Source organism: Typopeltis vanoorti, chromosome 13, assembly GCF_054136105.1.
Source record: "Typopeltis vanoorti isolate ZY-2024b chromosome 13, IOZ_Tvanoo_1.0, whole genome shotgun sequence".
NCBI classification, from domain to species: Eukaryota; Metazoa; Arthropoda; class Arachnida; order Uropygi; family Thelyphonidae; genus Typopeltis; species Typopeltis vanoorti.
This window is the reverse complement of record NC_143561.1, coordinates 29,880,113-29,901,503: the sequence shown is the minus strand read 5'-3', so window position 1 is coordinate 29,901,503 and position 21,391 is coordinate 29,880,113. Positions and strand designations below refer to the sequence as shown.

The window sequence follows — 21,391 nt, the reverse complement described above, 5'->3', positions numbered from 1 at the left end:
ACACACATGCCCACTCACACTCCTGAATGCTAACATCGTCAAGTTCTTTCCTAACATCCACATTTTAATATGATATTGCCATTGGTGTCATCTCACTCCTCCAGTCTTTCTCAGAATTGTCATATCTGTGGTCTCCAGTCTTTGATCAAGTGTTTTATTTATGATCTAGCTCTCAGATCCATAAGTTAAAACTGGTTTGAATGCTGTCTTTTATGTGGCTAGTTTAAACCAATTTTAATGGATAATTTCTCTCTTATTACATATAAATTTATTCAGTTGATTTTCTTTCATATCAGCTTAGCTAATTCTGTTGTCTGTTTCTATATTTAATTTAATATAGAAACAGTATAGAATAATAGCTCAAATGTTTTACTTGTTTTGTAGATTTTCTCCATTTATGGAAAAAACCTACAAAACTCGATGTTTTTATCATGGTCGTTTTCTTTTTATTGCTGATTTTTCATACAAATTTATTACAGCAGTCATTCAGTTTATTTAGGGAATCTTACTTGTACTAGATTTATCTTCAGTTTTGATATCAGGTTTAATTCCATATACCAGATGTTTATAACAAGTAAAATGTTTCAACTATTTAGGAACTGTTTTTAGTGAAGACAGGAAATTAAATATGAAAATAGGCAATGATTTTGCAAAGCTGTTATGGTGCGGTGTCCACTGAATATATTTATATGGAATAGGAGAGATTAATCAAAACTAAACTAGCTGTATACAGTACAGTGTTCAAACTAATTTTAGAAATGAAACAATTGATCAAAGACAAGAGACACAGATATATGAGTTCTCAGAAAGATTAGGGAATGAACAGATGGCATTAGTGGCAGAATTCATATTAAAAATGAATATATTGGGAAAAATTTGACATTATTAGGAATGTGTACGAAGTAGCATAGTTGCATAAGCAAACTGGAGGAAAGGTTATATTTTTTTTTTTTTTTTTTTTTTTTTTTTTTTTTTTTTGCTAGGATGGCAGGAACAAGACTCAGAGAGACTAAGATCTATGTGAATTGATGCAGCTAAAAGTGTCTTAGAAGATTGAAATATATGATCTGAAAATACTGGCATCCTGACGAAAACAAACTAATTTGGAAAAAAATTTTGAAAAATATAATGTGAAAATTTTATATTATTATTATCATATTATCCTCTACAAAACATTAAGATAAACTCATGTCAAATATGAATGGCAGTTTGGAGTATAAAGTTTGGGGTGAATTCATTATGTTCTTAATGTGTATGTAGCTCAATAATTCGGTGGCAACTGGATGATAGTCAACTAGGTAATAGGACAGATAGGCAACATTTAAGAGGCAACTCGGTTTGGTCATAGTTTAAAAACTTTTTTACTTGAAATAATATATATGATCAAAAATATAAAATAACTGTAAACTGTGTAAAGGTTTAAGTTTCAAATGACTATTATAAAGTTATTCTGATGAAAAAAGATAAAATAATTATAAAATGTTGATTAGGTCCAAATTTAAGATTTTCTTGCAAAATAAAATATGTTATAAAAAAGAACATTAAGTAATTACAAAATGTCCAGGGGCTAGGTCTAAGCAGGATTCCAAAAATCCACTTGCCCATTCATCACAGACAAGTTATCAGAAATGAGTGATGATATGATTGAAAGTTCAGCTTCATTCTAAATGTAATTGCAGTATATTGTCTATATCTTTCACATAATTAAAAATTTTTTTTTTAATTTTAAAACATCACATTCACTATAAGTTATTTGATCATGACCGTCTTCAATGAATGTAATAAAGGAATATTATATTCAATCAGGAGATAGTATATTATGTAATTAATGTAATAAGCTAATTCTTTCTTAGACTAGTTGTTCCTGCCAAAACTTAGTTTGAGCAAAGATATTCTTAAAGATATGCCTCACTTCTGTTTCCGAATTAGTAATGAAGTAATTTAATCAATGACAACAGGCAGCACTATTTATCTCTTATCCTCTTTAGGAACTGAAGCCTACCCTACATCCACCGATTAATTTTGAAATAAATAATCAGGTATTCTCAAATAACATTTTATTTTGCATAACTTGCAAGTCATATCCATTCTTATAAAAATCAGAAGTACCATTAAACAAAGAAAGAAACAAACAAACAAAAAAAAAAAATTAAGAAGACCGATTTTTAATAGGTATGCAGTTGTAATGTAGTACTGGCATAAGCTTATTTTCACAATTCACAACATGAATTAGCTTAGTATAATTATATACTTGAGCACTGTACATGAAGAAAAGGGGCTTTTTAATAGTGTTATTTATAAACAGAATCATCTTGCAAAGATGTCAAAAACCAGATGATGTTATTGACATGGCATCATGAAAAGCTAGTCTGTTCCACTGCTATTGATGACCATTTTTATTGTTTTCATAAACTTCATTATTTATCTTTCCTATTGAATTATTTTTATGGATAATTGATATAAATTACCCTCCATTATGAACAATAAATGAAAGGAAATACAAACCTACACAGTAATCCAAAACTGAAGGTGGAGGTAAGGTGAAGGGACTGGAAAGTATTAAAAAAACTGAAGAAAATAGTTGTGTCATCAATTCAAAACAATTAAAATGTGCTTTCCAAGACAAATGGCTCAAGAAATGAAGTGGGGATGTGCTACAAAGATGAAGTTTTATTCTGTGATTGTAAAAAATATTCTGGAACTAGCTGACAGAAATTCTTGATTACTACAAGATTTTTGAGACCCTTTTAAAGTAGAGGTTTTTAAGTTTCATGAGACATTCAGTTTTTACAAAAAATGCTGTGACATGCCAGAAATAACCAAATTCAATAAACTACTTAATGACTTCAGAAACTTCATAGGCTCAGTAGTAGAACAATATCAAAATGCCTTGAATTCTTGTTGATAAACTGATATGTTGGTTATGTATAGCTTTTAATTTTTCAGGAAATGAAAGTGTATATATACTAGAATATTAATTATAATTTAAAAAAAAAAACTTTAATTAATACCTTCCTGTATATTGGCAATGTTACATTGGAATCACAAGAAACAATATGTTCCTTCCATCACTAACACTGAGCATATAAGGCTGAATTAAGGCAACAGAAGTTGGGCCTAGAGTTATAAGGATTTAGTCTGTAACTTCCACAGGCCAAGAGGTAACACAGTGGTTTTAAACCAATCAGATTACTGAGGTAAGCTTGCCTCTTTACTTCTAGATCATTCTGCCTACCTCCATTCCTATAGTGATTCTTAACCTGAGTGGTAGTGTCCCCTTTCCCCCAGATGCTGAGAGGTGTGGTGAGCATTGGGGCACTGATGGAGGTGGTGAGCATTATAATACTACTAATATAATAAAAGCAAAAAATTCCGTATTTAATTTATTTATTCAAATTTATTCACTACTTATTTTTTAGAATTTTAATAATTTAATTTAATTTAAATATAATTTAATAATTTAATTTAAATATTTTAATAATAACATTGAAAGTTAAGTAATTGGGCTACTTTTTGGTCTGAATTTTCTACATTGAAAATAATTCATTTGGGCTATTTTTAGCAGAATCCACTACTTTTATAAGCTTTATCTGCTACTTTTCCTAACTCCTATCTGACAACCCTGGGTTGCAATTTACATCTAGCCTATGGTATGTGGCGCACTTCGTTGATATTGTGTAGTACTGTAGCTTATTAAAATGAATTAAAAAAGAAAGTGTTGTCAATATTCGAGTGAATATTGAAAATATGGAGTTATTCAGTCTATAAATAATGAGCAGTTACCAATGTGCTTAATACATGAAAAAACTTTCTCAAATGAAGCCTTCAAGAATGATTGAGCATTTAAGAACAAAGCATTCAAGTAAAGCAAAAAAGGATATGGAGTACTTTCACGAATTAAAGGCTAAATTTAAAAATCGTTCTGGACTTAAAGGATTGGTTGCAAAACAAAGTAACCAACAAGAGAAGGGATTGGTTGTGTCTTACAAACTTTCCAAACTAATTGCCAAATGTGGAAAGCCACATATTATTGGTGAAACTCTCATCTTTCCAGCTATAAATGAAGTTTTTGATACGATGATTATCCCAGGTAAAAGTAATATGATGTCATCAATTCCTTTCAGCAATAGTTCAGTATTAACAAAAATTGATGAAATGGCAAAAGGACATTGAAAAAAAACATTGTGATTATTTAAAAAGCATAGAATTTTCTTTGCACTCAATGAGACAACAAAGCTTTATTAATGGCCTACATGCATTATATAAATGCTAATGAAGAAATTATTTAAGAGTTTCTATTTGCTGAACAACTGAAAGATGTTGGAAGTTTATTTTGCACTTGGTTAGACTATAATAAATTTAGTTTAATCCTTTATCCAAGTGTAAGCAAACAAAGTTTGCACCTGAAAATATCTTCAGGACTGAGGTAAGGTGGTGCAACACCTGGAAACTCCGAGCAAAGGTGGACCAAGTTCTCATCACTCCTTGTCTCAGTATCTTCCATAATGCAAAGCACATCTCCTTGTGGACATGTTTACTGCTATGCATTAAGAGAAGGGCCACAACCCAGACCAGTTTTGACCTTTATTGAGGTCTCATCAGTGAGAGGCAGACCCAAACGTGGAGATACTAATGCAGAAGCAATAGGAGAGGTCAGAGATCTGGGCAGTTGCCCTTCCTTTAATGCATAGCAGTAAACATGTCTGCAAGGAGATGTGCTTTACATTATGGGAGATACTGAGACAAGGAGTGATGAGAGCTTGGTCCACCTTTGCTCGGAGTTGCCTGGTGTTGCACCACCTTACCTCAGTCCTGAAGATATTTTCAGGCACAAACTTTGTTTGCTTACACTTGGATAAAGGATTAAACTAAATTTATTATGAATAACTGAAAATTGACACAAAAGGTTCTATAATTTTTAAGGTTGTTTAAGACTTTTTTTTTAATCTCCCTACTGGTGAGGTGGTAAAATAGTGAGACCAAATTGCACTTCTTATTCATGTTATTCAATGGGTGTTACAGAATAGTATTCAGATTTAGCTGGACCTCTATAGACGTCATGGCAGGTTGGGGGTTAATGCTAAAAACATTCCTCTCACAAATATTATTGCAACTGATGGAGCACCAGCCATGATTGGTCGTCACCATGGATTTATAGCACATTTAAAAGAAGCAGTTCCAAATATCTTTACAATTCACTGCATTCTTCATAGACAGCACTTAACTGTAATACAATTAGCAATAAACGACATAAGACTTTGGATGATGTTATTAAAGCAGTGAATAAAATAAAAGCCCAGTCATTGAATTTCTTCAGGTATATTTCCTGAAAAATACCTGTATTTATCAGGAACTTTGCCATGAAAATGAAGAATTTTTGAGCATCTTTTGCTTCATACTGAAGTTAAATGGCTCTCAAATGAAAACTCTCTTGCAATGCTTTAATGATATGTACAATACCATTTTGGAATTTCTTAATTCATGTGATGAAAACATGCAATGTTCTAAAAAAGGAAAAGGTTGACATGACATATCTTTCCGATATTTTCATCAAATTGCAGAGAAGCAACATGAATGTTATTAATGCAAAGGGAGTTATAAATGCTTTTATCAGCAAATTAATATTCTATAAGCAGAGCATTGTAATATGAGTTTTCTGCAGTTCCTAAGTCTACAAATAATAGATGATTAATATTAGATACAGATTTAGATTGTTTTTGTTCCCATCTTCTGACACTAAAAGAAGCCTTGATCAGATTCAAAGACTTTGATGATCTTAAACTACCCAGTTGGGTCATAAATCCATTTCTTTCTGATGCCACTTCTGTTCATCCAAATTTGTGTGAAGAATTTATTGACTTAAAAAATTATTTTGAAGCTTAAGTAATTTCAACAGCATGGGTGTGAAAGATTCTGGCCAAACATGCAATTCAAATATCTTCAGCCTTAGCAAGAAATAAAATTATTGCTCATTGCTTTCCTTCTTCATACTTGGTCAAGAAAGGATTCAGCGTCATGTTGCAATTGTTAGCTAAGCAGCAAAATATATTGCAAATAAATGAAAGAGGAGACTTGAAACTTTGCTTGTCGAACATTGAACCTGATATTGAAAAATTAGCTGGATCTCATCGGGCTCAAGGGTAGCCATAATGATTGGCTTAATAAATACAGTAAGTATTTATAATTAATTAATAAATAATACAGTAATACATCTTTTTTTGAGTAAAAATTAATTTGTATCAAAATCATTAATTTTTAATTAACTATCAGTTCAAATATGTTGATGGTAATTTAGGTTTGCCTAATAATATATTATAATTACCTTATTTTGAAAAGGCATTTGATACAGTGAAACATGAAAGGCTTTTTGACATTCTAGAAAATACTGATATTGACTCTTATGATTTGGAAATTTTAAAGAGATTATATTGGTCACAAATAGCATCAGTGTGTGTAAATGGAGAGGAAACAGGAGAATTCCCGGTGGAGAGAGGAGTCAGACAAGGATGCAAGTTATCACTATTATTGTTTAACTTTTATAGTGAACAAATGTTTAGAGAGGCATTTGAGGATGTAGAAGAAGGAATAAAAATAAACAGAAGAATCATTAATAACTTAAGATATGCGGATGATGTAGTAGTGATGGCAGAAAGTGAAAATGGGTTACAACAAATTATTCAAAGAATTGAAAACTCTTAAAGAGTATGGACTAAGAATTAACACAAAAAAGACCAAGATAATGATAATGGGTAGAAAAATAGGAGATAATGTAAAAATAAGATGTGGAGGAAAGATTTTAGAAGAAGTGGAAAGATTTCAATATTTAGGTAGCTGGATCTCAGAGAAAGGAACTTCAGAGTTGGACATTAGAAATAGAATAGGCAAAGCTAAATCGGCATTTATGGAAATGAAGAGAATTTTAATAAACAAGAACACTAAAATAGGCGTTAGAATTGGAATAGTTAAAGCAACAGTTTGGAGTATTGCAAGTTATGGAAGTGAGTCATGGACACTAAGAAAGAGAGATATGGAAAGAATTAATGCATTGGAAATGTGGTGTTATAGAAAGATGGAAAAGATTAGCTATACAGAAAGAATATCAAATCAAGAAGTTTTAAGACGAGTTGGAATGGAAAGAACACTGTTAAAGAATATTATGCAAAGAAAGACTAGATTTGCAGGACATCTTCTGAGAGGTTCTTCGGGACACCTGACAAGAACTATATTACAAGGGAAATTATTCTTGTTGAGAGGCTTATACGCTGATTAAACATGATAACTAATATTTAAGGAATTGACAGCTTATACTAGAAATATAGATTAAATAAACTTTAATATATACTTTCCGATATTTCGGCGAACGTCACGTTGCCATCTTCTTGGGAACTTACTACAAAGACACGTGCACACAAGTACTAATAACAGCAAATGAGACTGAAGCTAGGAAGCTAGCGTTTTCCTAAAGTCCTGATGGTGCCCCCTGGCGGGCTATATTGGTAGTTCTTGGCCTTTGGGCTGAAGTTCTTCTGATAAAAGTTTCCCAAATTTGGGGCAGTCTCATGCATCCAAATTTGTTGAGGTTTGGCATGTTCCTAAGGGCCGAGGCTGATTCCATGAATAGTCTTTCATACTTGAACTTGCTGCGGTGTATTACTGTGGCTTTCTTCCATCTTATTCTGTGGCGAGTATCCAGAGCGTGGTCTGCAAGTCCAGAGTGGCTGTACTGGTGAAATCGAATGTAATCCTTGTGTTCTGAGATTCTGATATTTGCTGTCCTGCCTGTTTGGCCAAAGTAGGACAGTTTACAGCTGCAAGGGACCTGGTATACACCAGGTAGGTCTAGGGGAAGTGGTTGGTCTTTGGTGGAGCGGATAAGGGATGCCAGTTTTCTATGTGGTCTGTAACAAGTGGTCAAGTCATGTTTTTTTAAGATTTTATTGATTAATATAAAATGAATATAAAAATATAGAAATAAAATGATATAAAAAAAATAAAAAAACATGACTTGACCACTTGTTACAGACCACATAGAAAACTGGCATCCCTTCTCCGCTCCACCAAAGACCAACCACTTCCCCTAGACCTACCTGGTGTATACCAGGTCCCTTGCAGCTGTAAACTGTCCTACTTTGGCCAAACAGGCAGGACAGCAAATATCAGAATCTCAGAACACAAGGATTACATCCGATTTCACCAGTACAGCCACTCTGGACTTGCAGACCACGCTCTGGATACTCGCCACAGAATAAGATGGAAGAAAGCCACAGTAATACACCGCAGCAAGTTCAAGTATGAAAGACTATTCATGGAATCAGCCTCGGCCCTTAGGAACATGCCAAACCTCAACAAATTTGGATGCATGAGACTGCCCCAAATTTGGGAAACTTTTATCAGAAGAACTTCAGCCCAAAGGCCAAGAACTACCAATATTGCCTGCCAGGGGGCACCATCAGGACTTTAGGAAAACGCTAGCTTCCTAGCTTCAGTCTCATTTGCTGTTATTAGTACTTGTGTGCACATGTCTTTGTAGTAAGTTCCCAAGAAGATGGCAACGTGACATTCGCCGAAATATCGGAAAGTATATATCAAAGTTTATTTAATCTATATTTCTAGTATACGCTGTCAATTCCTTAAATATTAGTTATCATTACAAGGGAAAGTTGAGGGGAAGAGAAGATGTGGAAGACCAACTAGAGAGTGATTTAATGACATCGTGGAATGGACTGGTTTAAGAATGATGGAAGCAACAGACAGAGAGAAATGGAGAAGAGCTGCTCATCTGCTGCAACCCTCTTGCTAGAGGATGCTACCGGACAACGACGAATTATCTTATTGAGTCATTGACCTAGTGTAAAATTGAGCAGGGGGAGAGATGTCAGGCAATACATATAGTTGAAAGAGGCCACCAGGCAAAAGAAAAGGTTAAGAACCACTGCTATAGACTATGATCCCACCAGCACACAAATTAGAACACTCCATAGGCTCCTTAAAAAGGTTTCCTCTTGATCTGTGGAAGTTACAAATATCTCAGGTGCAAACTTTGTTTGCTTACACTTGGATAAAGGATTAAACCAAGAATATAATTTCTTGGTATCTTTAATTTATAGTATAACCAAGTGGAAAAACTTCCACTCCTCAACAACTTCCTAATATCCATTCTCATATTCTGCTTGTTCCCAACCAAATTATTTGTTCCTACCACCTGTACCAACTCTTTTACTCACTTATTTCTTATATCCAGTGCCTCAATCACTCTGCTTATTCTATCTCCAGGAAAAGAAACTTTAAGCACCTTCTCATTAATCACACTTCTAATAATCAAATTTCCATGCACTGCCATTCTCAAATTATTTGTAACTTCTTTCATTCCATTCTTCCTCACTTTTCCATGCATATCTACAGTTCTCCTCATTTCACATTGCATGCAACATCAATTGCCGACTTGCCTTGTATATTACAGGTTTTTTGCTCTTTCATTTTTAGTTATTTAATTTTTAACCATTTAAAATGCATGGTTTTTTTTATTATTCATTATCTTTATTGTTGGTTTTCATGTTTTATTTCTGTTATTTGATATATATACTGTATATTCTGTGATCACTTATTGGTTCTTCACCTTCGACTTTTTTTTTTTCCAAATCTCATACTATATTGGCTTGATCAACAATTTCTGCACTAAATACTGTGTTATCCCTGCCTTCAAAGAATCCAGGTATTTCAGATTAATACCTTTTCTAATATAATTCATTTTTAATCAGTACAACATAATTCTTAGACTATAGGTTGGAATACAGACATCTTCATTACATAAAAGTCTTGCCATTTTTCTGTTGATTAATGCAGTCATTTACCATGTATCCAAATCCTCAAGTATCAGAAGGGCAAGTTGTGATAATTGAAGGGTCAGTTATTATGAAGGGTCGTTGTTTTGAAGATAAACATTTGATTACTGTATTAAGCCTACATGAAGATTTTGGAAAATCCTAATTATTTAATACATTCATTTATTATTGTTCTTTTATTTATTATTTTTTTTACTTTTCATAGAATGAATCTGATAATACAAAATAATGCAGAAATTGATTTAATATTGTATAATTCTATATTAAATCAATAATTCTATATTGATTTAATATAGACCTTCAGATTTTATACATTAATACTCATTGGCACATGAGTGACAATATTTTTTTGCATTTCTTTAATGTGTATATGTTTTTTTTTCTTTAATTTTATTTTAGCTTAAAGTTCACAGTTGGTCCAAATAGTACAGAGTGTTACATTAGTTCTGATATGTTTTATGTTGAAATTGTATTAGAAAGTACTGGTGAAGTTAAGGATGTTAAAATTGCTCATCATGGCGATCCAGTGGTAAGCATTTTAAAATTTGTAACTAATTTCGTAATATCTTATGTAAGTGATTACATTAACATTAATATTATCATTATTACGATAATATATAACTGCATAGGCATTATGCAATTCAACTTTAGCCAGTATTGTAGGTGTGCTAAAGGTTAAATAACCTGGTCTAGAGACAAAACGTGAAACTTTTTCAAAGCCATTTCAGGCCTCTAATAAGTAGGGTGAAGGTCTCACACTAGTATTGAAATCTATGACTTAATGACATTCACAAACATTTGAGTCCACAGCCTTTGTTGGATAGCATAAGAACTATCTGCTTTGCCAAACAGGTCAACAGTGTAGGAAACTAGGAGGAGATCACTATGTGGTCTATCAGAAATGCAGAGAACAACCTGAATTTTGCCTAAATCCAGCTTGTTCTTCAATTCTCCCTAAGACAAGAAATAGTTAATAAATGAAGAAATTATAAAAGGATCTGCCAATCCTTATCATATTAGGGCTTAAGCTCTGTTGACCTTGAAATAACTGATATGGTGCCAAGCAAAAAAAAAAAAAAATTTCAAAACAGTTTCTTTGCTTGGTGTAAGTGGAACATTATGTATAGCAATATATGACTTATACCTAATTTACATTTTGCAAGTAGAACTGAAGAATGTACAAGAAAATAATTTGATGCTATATCATGTGTATGGCAGGGTGTATACCATTATTCTCTAATATTATTTATATGAATCACATTGTTAAAGAAGCTGATTGAATGTGATATTTAATACTAGGTTTATCTAGGTAGATCTGCTACAAATCTTTTAAATTAAATAGTGTTATAATTATTACTCTTAACTGAAGTAATTTCAATAATTAACATTCATAATTATTAGAGGCCGCTGAGGGTCCAAGTCAGATAACTGAGGAGTGACCTTCATGTAGCCTGTAAGATACAATGCAAGATGTAAGACATGATTGCGTTTTGATAGCAGCAAAATGCGCTACTCATCTTGACTTTCTTGAGAATGGTGATATGGTTCAAAATCAGTTTTGAACCATATCACACAGTTCTACAAATTTATATGGAATAAAAGAGAGACTTGTTTGATCAAAATCAATTGTTTTAATCAAACAATTGATTAAAACATTAGTAGAAATTAGCAGCAAAATTAACTGAGTGATTAGTGAATTAATGGCATAGCTGTACAAAAAACAAAGATATCAGAATGCAATTGTTTATTTATACTAGATGTATTGAGTAAAAACCTGGTTATTGTCAATCAAGCAAATCTACTCATAATGAATTGCAAAAATGATATGATTAATGTTCACAAATGTGTAAGTATATGCAGCTAATATAAAGATGGTACAGGCACTTTACAGAAGGGGAGAACCCAGATGAAGATCAAGAATGAATTCATGATGAAGTGACAAATGCTTTAGAAGATCAAAATGTTAAGAGTTAATCAAATCTTGAAGATATATACCAGAAGATGATATCACTATTTTTAAGCATTTCTATTTACATTAGGCTATCTGTAAGAATAATAATAACAATCATATCAATTAATATTTTAATGGCATCATTTTTAATATTGTTCTGCCCACAATACCACCATCTCACCACTTATTTAATTTTTTTTTCTCAGAACTCTAATATATCTTGCTGTTTCTAGTTTTCAATCAGTTAATTTGTTTCTCAACTATTTACATATTAAAAATTGATTTGAATATTGTATTGTATACTGCTTTTTTTTTTTTTTTTTTTTTTTTTGCTGATTCTCTCTCTCTTGTTTCACCACTGAACCCACCCTTGATGTGTTTACATGTTAGTAATTACATGAGTGTGAAATGTCCATTGAATTAATATTGGATAGTATAGAAAGAATATGGATATGAAGGTTAAAGAAGTGATCCTGGAAAAGAAGAAAGCATACCAAAAGTTTCTAGCAAATAAGTCAGCAGATGTCCTAAAAGAATACAGAGTAAAATGTAAGAGAGCTAAGCTTGTAAAAGTAGCTAAACAAAAGTCATGGGGGAGACTGGTAAGAATATAGAAAATAAATATTAGGAAGGTGACAAAATGTTCTGGAGGCTATTGAAGAAGTTTAGAATTGGAGGAAAGAGTACTGTAAATGGAATCAAAGATGATAAAGGTGACATGAAAATTGAAGATAAGGATATCCTAGATGTCTGGAGTAATTACTTTGAAAGACTGTTAAACAAATTAAACAGTGACAAACCCATACTAGAAAATTTCAAGAGGAATGCAAAGAGGAGTACATATCAATACTTGAGGTAGAAAAAGCCTTAAAAAACTTAAAATGTGGAAAGGCAGCTAGAGTAGATGATATTCAACCAGAAATGCTTAAGTATGGAGGTATAAAAGTTTTTGCAGTGGCTATACTGAACAATTCAGTATAGGCTTGGACAGAAGGTCAAATTCCCACTGATTGGAGTAGAGCTTTCATAGTTTAGTAGCTAAACTATGAAACTATCTATGAAAAGGGAAATAGAACAGAATGTTAGAATTAAAGAAGAATTTCCCTACTGAATGTCCTGGTAAGATTTATGCAAGTATACTTGAAAAGAGATTAAACAAATTTGTGGAAGAGAAGCTTGGATAAGAATAAGCTGGATTCAGGCTAGAGGTTGTCAAAATCAGATTTTCAGTTTAAGATAAATAGTTCAGAAATCATGGGAATATGAGTCTCTGTATTTAAGTTTTGTAGATCTAGAAAAGGCATATGACATGGTGCCAAGAAAAAAGCTTTTCAAAACACTAGAGTTGTAAAGTGTAAATGGAACATTATATTAAGCAATGCTTAGTCTATATTTGAATTGTAAGTTATCAGTTAGAATTGAAGGAGGTATAGAAAGATGGTTTGATGTTAAATCAGGTGTGAGACAAGGGTGCACATTATCTCCACTGTTATTCATAATTCATATGTATTACATTATGGAGGAAAGTGGTATTAAATTTGATATTATTGTTATTATTATTATGTGACACCTCCAGGGAGTCCAAAGACTCATCGAGGGAGTGTGCACCAACAGCATCGAACGTTTTACCCCTTCCAACTACTAACCGCGCTCAAACTTGCTTAACTTTTTTGCGAGCCATTAGTAGAAGAGGTTCTACCAATTGACCAACTTTTGCTGGCATATCAAAATTGGATATGTTAATCTCAGCTGTTTACTTTATGCAGATGTTGTGATACTTCTAAATAAATTCTCTACAAGTCTGCAGGAAATCAGTAATGAAAAAGTCAAAGACAATGAAAATAGGCAGAAATATTGAAAACATTGACTGCATCCTGAATGGAGAACCTATAGAATAAGTAAAACACTTTACTACTTAGGCACAATTTCTAGTGAAGATAGCTTGCTAAATGTAGAAATAGACAACAGAATTAGCAAAGCTGGTATGTTAATAATTCAAATGAATAAATTTATATGGAATAAGTTAGAAATTAGTCAGAACACTAAATTAGCTGTATGCAAGACAGTATTCAAACTAGTCAGTTTTAACTTATGGATCTGAGAGTTGGGTTAGAAATAAAGCACCTGACCCAAAGATTAGAGACAACAGATATAAGAGTTTTGAAAAAGATAATGTAGTAGTAGTACACATTAAAAATAAGGATATTAGGAAAGAACTTGGCATGGTTAGTATACAGGAATGTGTTAGCAGAGCTAATCTCAAGTGTATGGGCATTTAAACAGAATGAGAAAGGAAAGGTTAGCAAAACAAATATTCTGTGAGAGGAGGGCAGAAAAAATACCCAGAGGAAGACCAAGTGTGGATTGATACAGCAAAAAGCACCTTACAAGATAGAAATATATAATAATATTGAAGTCTTGATAGATAATAGATTAATTTGAAGTGGAGGAAACTTGTCGACAAGAAGTTAGTAACAATGTAACTTTTTCATGTATTACTATCATGATATCCTGTATGCTCCATTAGGGTGCATTCAGGAATTTTATGATGACGATAACCTTCTATAGTCATCCTTTTCTTTGCTTTATTTTATTCTTCTATTAAATTATCTAATTTTAATCCAACAGTTCTGCAGATGTGCTTTTGTAAATCCTAACACTTTGTCTCCTGATATATATTTGTTATTTTCTTCCTATGACCATCCAGTTTCTTTTTTTCTATTGTTCTGAGAAGAGGTGCAAAATCAGTGATGATACAGAGGAGTAGCTTGGTATTGGGGGAAGGGATATGGAGGAGTCATATTTGAGAAGTGGGATTGTGGGACTTGTTATAGAGCCAAAAAATAAGCTGATGGATATGTTTACAAATGCTTAGAAGTATTTTCAATAAAGAAATGAAATCGTAGCATTAATAGAGTATACTTGTGCAAAAATTGTTGGTATAATCTCATGGTTGGATGAGGATGACATTCTGAACAGCGATAGAGATGAATGGATATGATCTTTTTTTGTAAAGATAGACAGGCCTGAAAGGAGGAGGAGGAGTAGTGCCATTGATGGTAGCAGAGAAGTTATCTCCATTTAGGATGGAGATGGAAGTGCAAATAGTGGTCATGTTTTTGAAGCAGTATGGTGTCTGTTGTGGATGAACAGTACAAAATATCTAGTTGAGTGTTGCTATAGATCAAGTAATGTGGAGGGCAGTGAGAAGGAAATGTATATGCAGATTGGTCTGGCTAATAAGAAAAAGGTGATCATTATTGGTGATTTTAATTATGGTTATATAGATTGCAACAAAGACACAAGATTTGGGGACAAAGAGAACGAATTTCTTGAGGTTTTGAGGAACAACTACCTTAGGCAGTATGTAACATGAGTTACACAGTGATCAAGGTCTTGGATTTGATTATCTCATCAAAGGATGTTATTTTAAATGAGGTGTCAAATCTCTCTCTCCAGTTGATAAAAGTGACCATGAAATGACTTGGGTTGTGGCTAGCCAGCAGTATCATGGAATGAGGAATTGGATGAAAAAGAAATCATCATGCTGCTTGAAATCTGTTCAGGAACTGTCTGACAGAGACCATGTCTGAATGCATTCCCAAGGTCAGGATGTCAAATAAAGTAGACGTGAAATGGATGAATGAGAGGTGAATCATGCAGTTTGAAAGAAGGCAACATTATGGAAGTAGCAATAGTGAGTTGTATGAGAAGTACAATGATCAAGCAAGAAAATGAGCAACAGATAGCTAATGAGGCCAGCAGAAATCCCTGGAAGTTTTATTGATACATGGCTAGTAGAAGAAATAATGATTATGGAAGGATGATACTGGTTGGAGAATATGGTAGAATGATAACCATTGAGGAATATATAGTAGTATAGTAGAGATGTTCAATGAGCAATTCATATTTTTGAGCAATTCATAATTTCATTTCATCCTTGTGAAAGTAACATCATGCAGACCTTAAGAGCAGTAAAAAGGGAAAGCCACTAATGGTGAGTGGACAGTGGGTATATGAGGAATTGAGTAAACTTGATGTCAATAAAGCTATAGGACTTGATGGTATATCACCACATGTGTTGAGGGAATGATCCAGTGAGTTAACAACAGCATTGACATACCACTTTAACATGAGTCTTTGACTGGCCCAAGTTCCAAAGGAGTGTAAAGTGGGTAAAATTGTTCCACTTCATAAAGGAGGTGATAATACTAAGGCAAATGACAGTCCAAACAGTTTGTCTGTAGTTGTGGCCAAAGCTAATGAGCACCAGGATTCAGAATTGCATTGTAAACAGTAGAATTCTCTTTGATGGACAGCATGGGTTTGCTAAAGGAAGATCATGTTTTAGCAATCTACTTATAAGATGACAATTGCATTGGAGAGGGAGAGGCATTTTTAAGTAGAGTTATGTGAACAATCTTCAAAATGCAGAGATAGACAATGAAACTTATTAGTGATTATAGTCTCCTAAGGGAGAAGTGGAGGAATTTTTTGAGTCATCATTGGAGCAGGCATCTGAAATAAAGATAACGAAAAAAAAGTGGTCCTTGTTGCATTTGAATAAAGGATTAAACTAAATTTATTATAGTCTAACCAAGTGGAAAATAAACTTCCAATATCAAGCAGAGTAATGTGGGCAATTGGACAATGAGACAGATTTATTTGTGTCTGTTTCACACAAATTTCTTCTAAGGAAGAAGAGGAATTTTTCAAGTCATTAGAGAATGACACAGAAAAAGGAAAAAATTAGTCCTTGTTGGAGATCTTAACAGCTGAGTAGGAAATGAATACCAGACGTACAGAAATGTTTTTGGAAGAGCAAAGCTAATAACAGTAATGAGTACCTGCTGGATTTCTGTTAAGGACATCAAGATAGTATTAGTTATTACTAATACTATCTTCCAACATAAAAGAGAAGCTGTAAGAAATAAAAGTCTCATTGACTATATTATTGTTGATAATAATACTTTCATGATGGTGTTAAATCTTGAATAGAAGCAATTATAGTAATATAATACCTATTGTTCAGATTTAACAAGTATCAAAAATCCTGCTAAAATACTTGTCTGTTAATAAGAGAAATTGAGTGTAAATGAAATAAATGTTAGTCTTTTCCTTTAAATTTTGAATATTGTATTATCGAGTGTTTTGTATGAAAAAAAATAGAAATTATATGTGGTGAATTGTGCATAAGTATACCAAGGTCAAGCTAAAGTTCCAGACAAAATAAGAGAATTAATTAGTGACCTGAGGCTAACACAAACACAAAGGTCAATGTTGCGTAGGGGTTTCCCATGGAAATGCAACGGTATCGGGTGCAGAATGCCGAGTGGACGATGACGTAAGAGTGGGGCGGTCATCGGAGCCGGATATATAGAGGTTTACGACGCCGAAAAGGGGCTTTTTTTTTCTATTGTTTCTGGAGAGTCGATGTTCCAGTACAGTCAGGAGTGGAGTGTTAGAGTGCAGTTATGTGGTTGAGTAAAATTCCGATGCGAGATTTAAGACTCCGTACGGCAATGAAGTCAATGTAACCCAAGGAGATTATGCGGAAATACGAGGTCGAACAACAGCAGCTGAGCTTCGCAATGATCGTAGGCAATGAATCGTGATTGCATTCCCAGACCTACATACAAGAAGCAAAGGCCAGAGAAATGTAGCAGCAAAAGAAACTCGTCTAGGAAGAAACTGATGTGAAATTACAAGCTACAGGAATTCAAAAGATGTTTGCAAGAAAAAGCCAGAGAGATCCCGACTTCACTACCAAGTAAGAACTTTCCATTTGTCTAGTAGGAAGAAAATTAGTAAATTTTGTGATGGTGAATGAAAATTAACTGGAATTGTACTTTATGTAGTAATGCAGGACTTTAGGAACTATACCATTAGATGAGATCAATTACTCTGTGCTAGAGATCATAGCTAAGTTATAGTGTGTAATACTAGAATCTGATGTTAGTAGATAATTCCTGAACCTGAGTTTTATGTGATGATAATCTAAAATAAGCTAAAGTTTTAAGGGGTAAGTTTTTAGGCACGTGGTCCCTGAAAGGTTCAAGATTAGTTAAGGGACAGGAGTGTATATATTATATCAAGTTGCTTAATAGACCCTATATGCTAGACTCAGTTGAATTTATTGAATGACAATTGTATATCTCTTTTTCTTAGTAATGAATAAATTCTTTTCTTGTCAAACAAATAACTTGCCTCATCACTAAATTCAATGCACTGCTCATAAACAGAACCTATGCGTATGTATTTTGATATAGTCACGACTGCAAAGTGAGAAACATATATGATTATAGTATAGGAATAAGATAGAGAATTAAGGATTGTGTGCCATACTGAGTGTTTTAATTTTGTATAAAGAAAATTCTCTTTATTCTGTAAATTTTGGTGGCGCAGCTTAAACAAATAAATTTCCAAAATTTTTAATCAGATTGAGCACTAGTAATCTAACAAAGAATCTGGCTTTTGCCCAAGGCACTGTCTTTGTTATCAGAGTTTCGCACACTCGAGCAATATATTAGTAGCAGCCATAAGTTTGAAGTACTACCAAGGATTAAGATTAGCCAAGGGGCAAAACATAACATATAAGTAAATAACAAAAAAATTAGCAGATTTTTCAAAGACGAAGCCCAACAAGAATCAATTATAAGATTTAATTTATAACATAAAAAAAAAATAACAAATGATATAATTTATTTTTAGAATGGTATAGGATACAAGTATACAGAGGACTTGAAACAGGAAGTGATCATGATTTAATTTTGAGCAAGATAAAATTGAATATCATATTGAAAATACAAGTAGGCAAGAAAGTTTTAAACAGAATCAAATATAAAAACTGCTAAACAAAAAGGCATTTAAAAACTTGGATAAAAATATAGAAGATAAATATCAGGAAAGTAGCAAAACATTCTGGACACTGTTGAAAAATCTTATTAATGGAGTTAAGAATACTGTAAAAGAAATCAGAGATAATAAAGGTGACATGAAAACTGAAGATAAAGATATTCTAGATGTCTGGAATAATTATTTTGAAAGATTGCTAAATGAAATAAGCACTGATAGAAAATCTTATCACTGGTAGAAAATATTCAAGAGAGAGAGAGAAGTTTTAAAAGAGGTATACCGTGAGTAGACATATCGATACAAAATTAATAACGGAAAAAACTCGCGTACAAAGATTATTTAATAATATAATTTTCGCCTGTGTGTCAGGCATCTTCAGTAGATATTAAGCTCAAATTAAACAATAACTGACAATTCCAAAAAGCGCCACCAAAGTAGCTGGTGTAAGATAACTAAAAAGGTCAATAAATTTCTTTAAAAAAAAAAAAAATATTAGTACAATAAAAAGTTAGGAAAGATTAGCTGATTTGTGAAGTACTATCTCCCATAAAGGGGACAGTCGTAAGCCGTCAGATCTGTTTAAGTTAGGAGAATGAAGCAGCATTTTAATGTTTCTTTATAAAGGCTTTCCATGAGATGAGTTCTTTTGTGAAGAACTCTTGTCTTTCTCCAATGAACTCTATGTCTAGTGAAGATAGCATGTTCTGCAAGTCCAGACTTTTCAGGTTTAAAGTATTCAATATAAGATTGGTGTTCTTCTAACTGAATAGAGGCAGATCTTCCTCTTTGTCCAAAGTAAGATAATCCACAAGAGCATGGAATCTGGTAGGCACCTGGATAATTAAGATGTGGAAGCTTGTCCTTGGAAGAAGTGAGAAAGGTGGAGATTTTTCTAAACGGTCGAAAGGCAACAAAAATATTCATTGGTTTTAAAACTTTTGCTATACGTTCACTGATGCCTTGTACATAAGGGATAGGAATATGCATTATTTCTTCTGTGTTTGAAGAGGAAGACATATTAAAACTACTCAAAGTTCTTTTAGTGAAGCAATTCTTATAACCATTAGATAGAAAGGAAGAAGTTATATATTGTAGTTCTTTCTGTATGATCGTCTGATGAACCAGTGTTTTAATAGTTCCTACCTTTTGACTGGGATGGTGATGAGATTCTGCATGGATGTAATGGCCTATATGAGTCTTCTTTCTATAAACTGAGAAATGTAGGTTACCATCTGGTTTGCGAAGATTTAGAAGATCTAAAAAGGCTAACTGCTTATTTGATTCTACTTCTAGGGTAAACTTGATCCTAGGATGAAGTGCATTTAACTTAGTAAGAAATTGTTGTTCATCCAAAGAGCCATTCCATACAGCAAAAATGTCATCGACATATCTGAACCAATGAGTAGTAGGTCTGGGCGAAATGTTGTCAAAGATACATTGTTCAAAATGTTCCATAAAGAAATTGGAGATAGCAGGAGAAAGAGGATTGCCCAATGCTGTTCCTTCAATTTGTTGATACAACTTATTTTTAAAGGAAAAATAACCAGAATTTATTACAAAATCAGATACGTTTACAATGTCCGAAGGAAATTCCTGTTGTAGTAATTCAATGCTTTCAGAAAGAGGCACATTTGTAAATAAAGAAACAACATCTAAACTGATCATGATATCAGAAACGTCCAAATGAAGATCTGGAATCTCCACCTTTCTCACTTCTCCTAAGGACAAACTTCCACATCTTAATCATCCAAGTGTTTACCAGATTCCATGCTCTTGTGGATTATCTTATTTCGGACGAACGGGAAGATCTGCCTCTATTCGGCTAGAAGAACACCAATCTTATATGGAATACTTTAAACCTGAAAAGTCTGGGCTTGCAGAACATGCCATCTTCACTAGACATAGAGTTCATTGGAGAAAGACGAGAGTTCTTCACAAAAGTTGGTTCCTCATGGAACGCCTTTATAAAGAAACATGTGAAACTCTGCTTCATTCTCCTAACTTAAACAGATCTGACGGCTTACGTCCGTCACCTTTATGGAAGATAGTACTTTACAAATCAGCTAATCTTTCCTAACTTTTTATTGTACTGATTGTTTTTTAGGAAATTTATTGACCTTTTTAGTTATCTTACACCAGCTTACTTAGGTGGCGCTTTTTGGAATTGTCAGTTATTGTTTAATTTGAGCTTAATATGTACTAAAGATGCCTGTGACACATAGGCGAAATTATACTATTAAATAATCTTTGTACGTGGGTTTTTTCCGTTATTAATTTTGTTTCGATTCAAGAAAGAATTCAATCAGGAGTACAGTATTTGAAGTAGAAAAAGTAATAAAAAAATCTGAAATGTGTGAAATGCAGCTGGAGCAGATGATTTCAACCAGAAATGTCCAAATATGGAGGTATAAACTTTTATAGTGACAACCTGCATAGCTCAGATGGCTTTGATCATAAGTTCAAATTCCATATGATTGAGTGGAACTTTCATAGTACAGGCAGCCTTCGGTTTTTGCCTCAGTTCCGTTCCTGAAAAAACGGACGTAAAACGAACCCAATTTTAATGGGAGGTATGGAGTTATGTTCCGTGCAGTCAAAAAATATGTACATGAAGTATGTGTAACATTATTATATTTAAAGCTTTGATAATACATACATATATATTTATTAAAATAAAATTATTAATAACAAAAACAAAAAATTATATACAAAAAATATGAAACTTCGAAAAGATATTACATAT

General features: G+C 33.0%; 1 protein-coding gene across 1 annotated transcript in view; it reads left to right on the top strand.

Annotated features, from left to right (window-relative positions):
- The window catches only part of LOC150100021 (uncharacterized), a 266,152-nt gene that overhangs the window by 48,394 nt on the left and 196,367 nt on the right, over positions 1–21,391 (top strand). Inside the window, exon 5 of the mRNA XM_090403196.1 lies at positions 10,242–10,371. Within this exon, the coding sequence (XP_090259322.1) occupies positions 10,242–10,371 (130 nt within the window). The remainder of the gene's footprint in view (positions 1–10,241; positions 10,372–21,391) is intronic.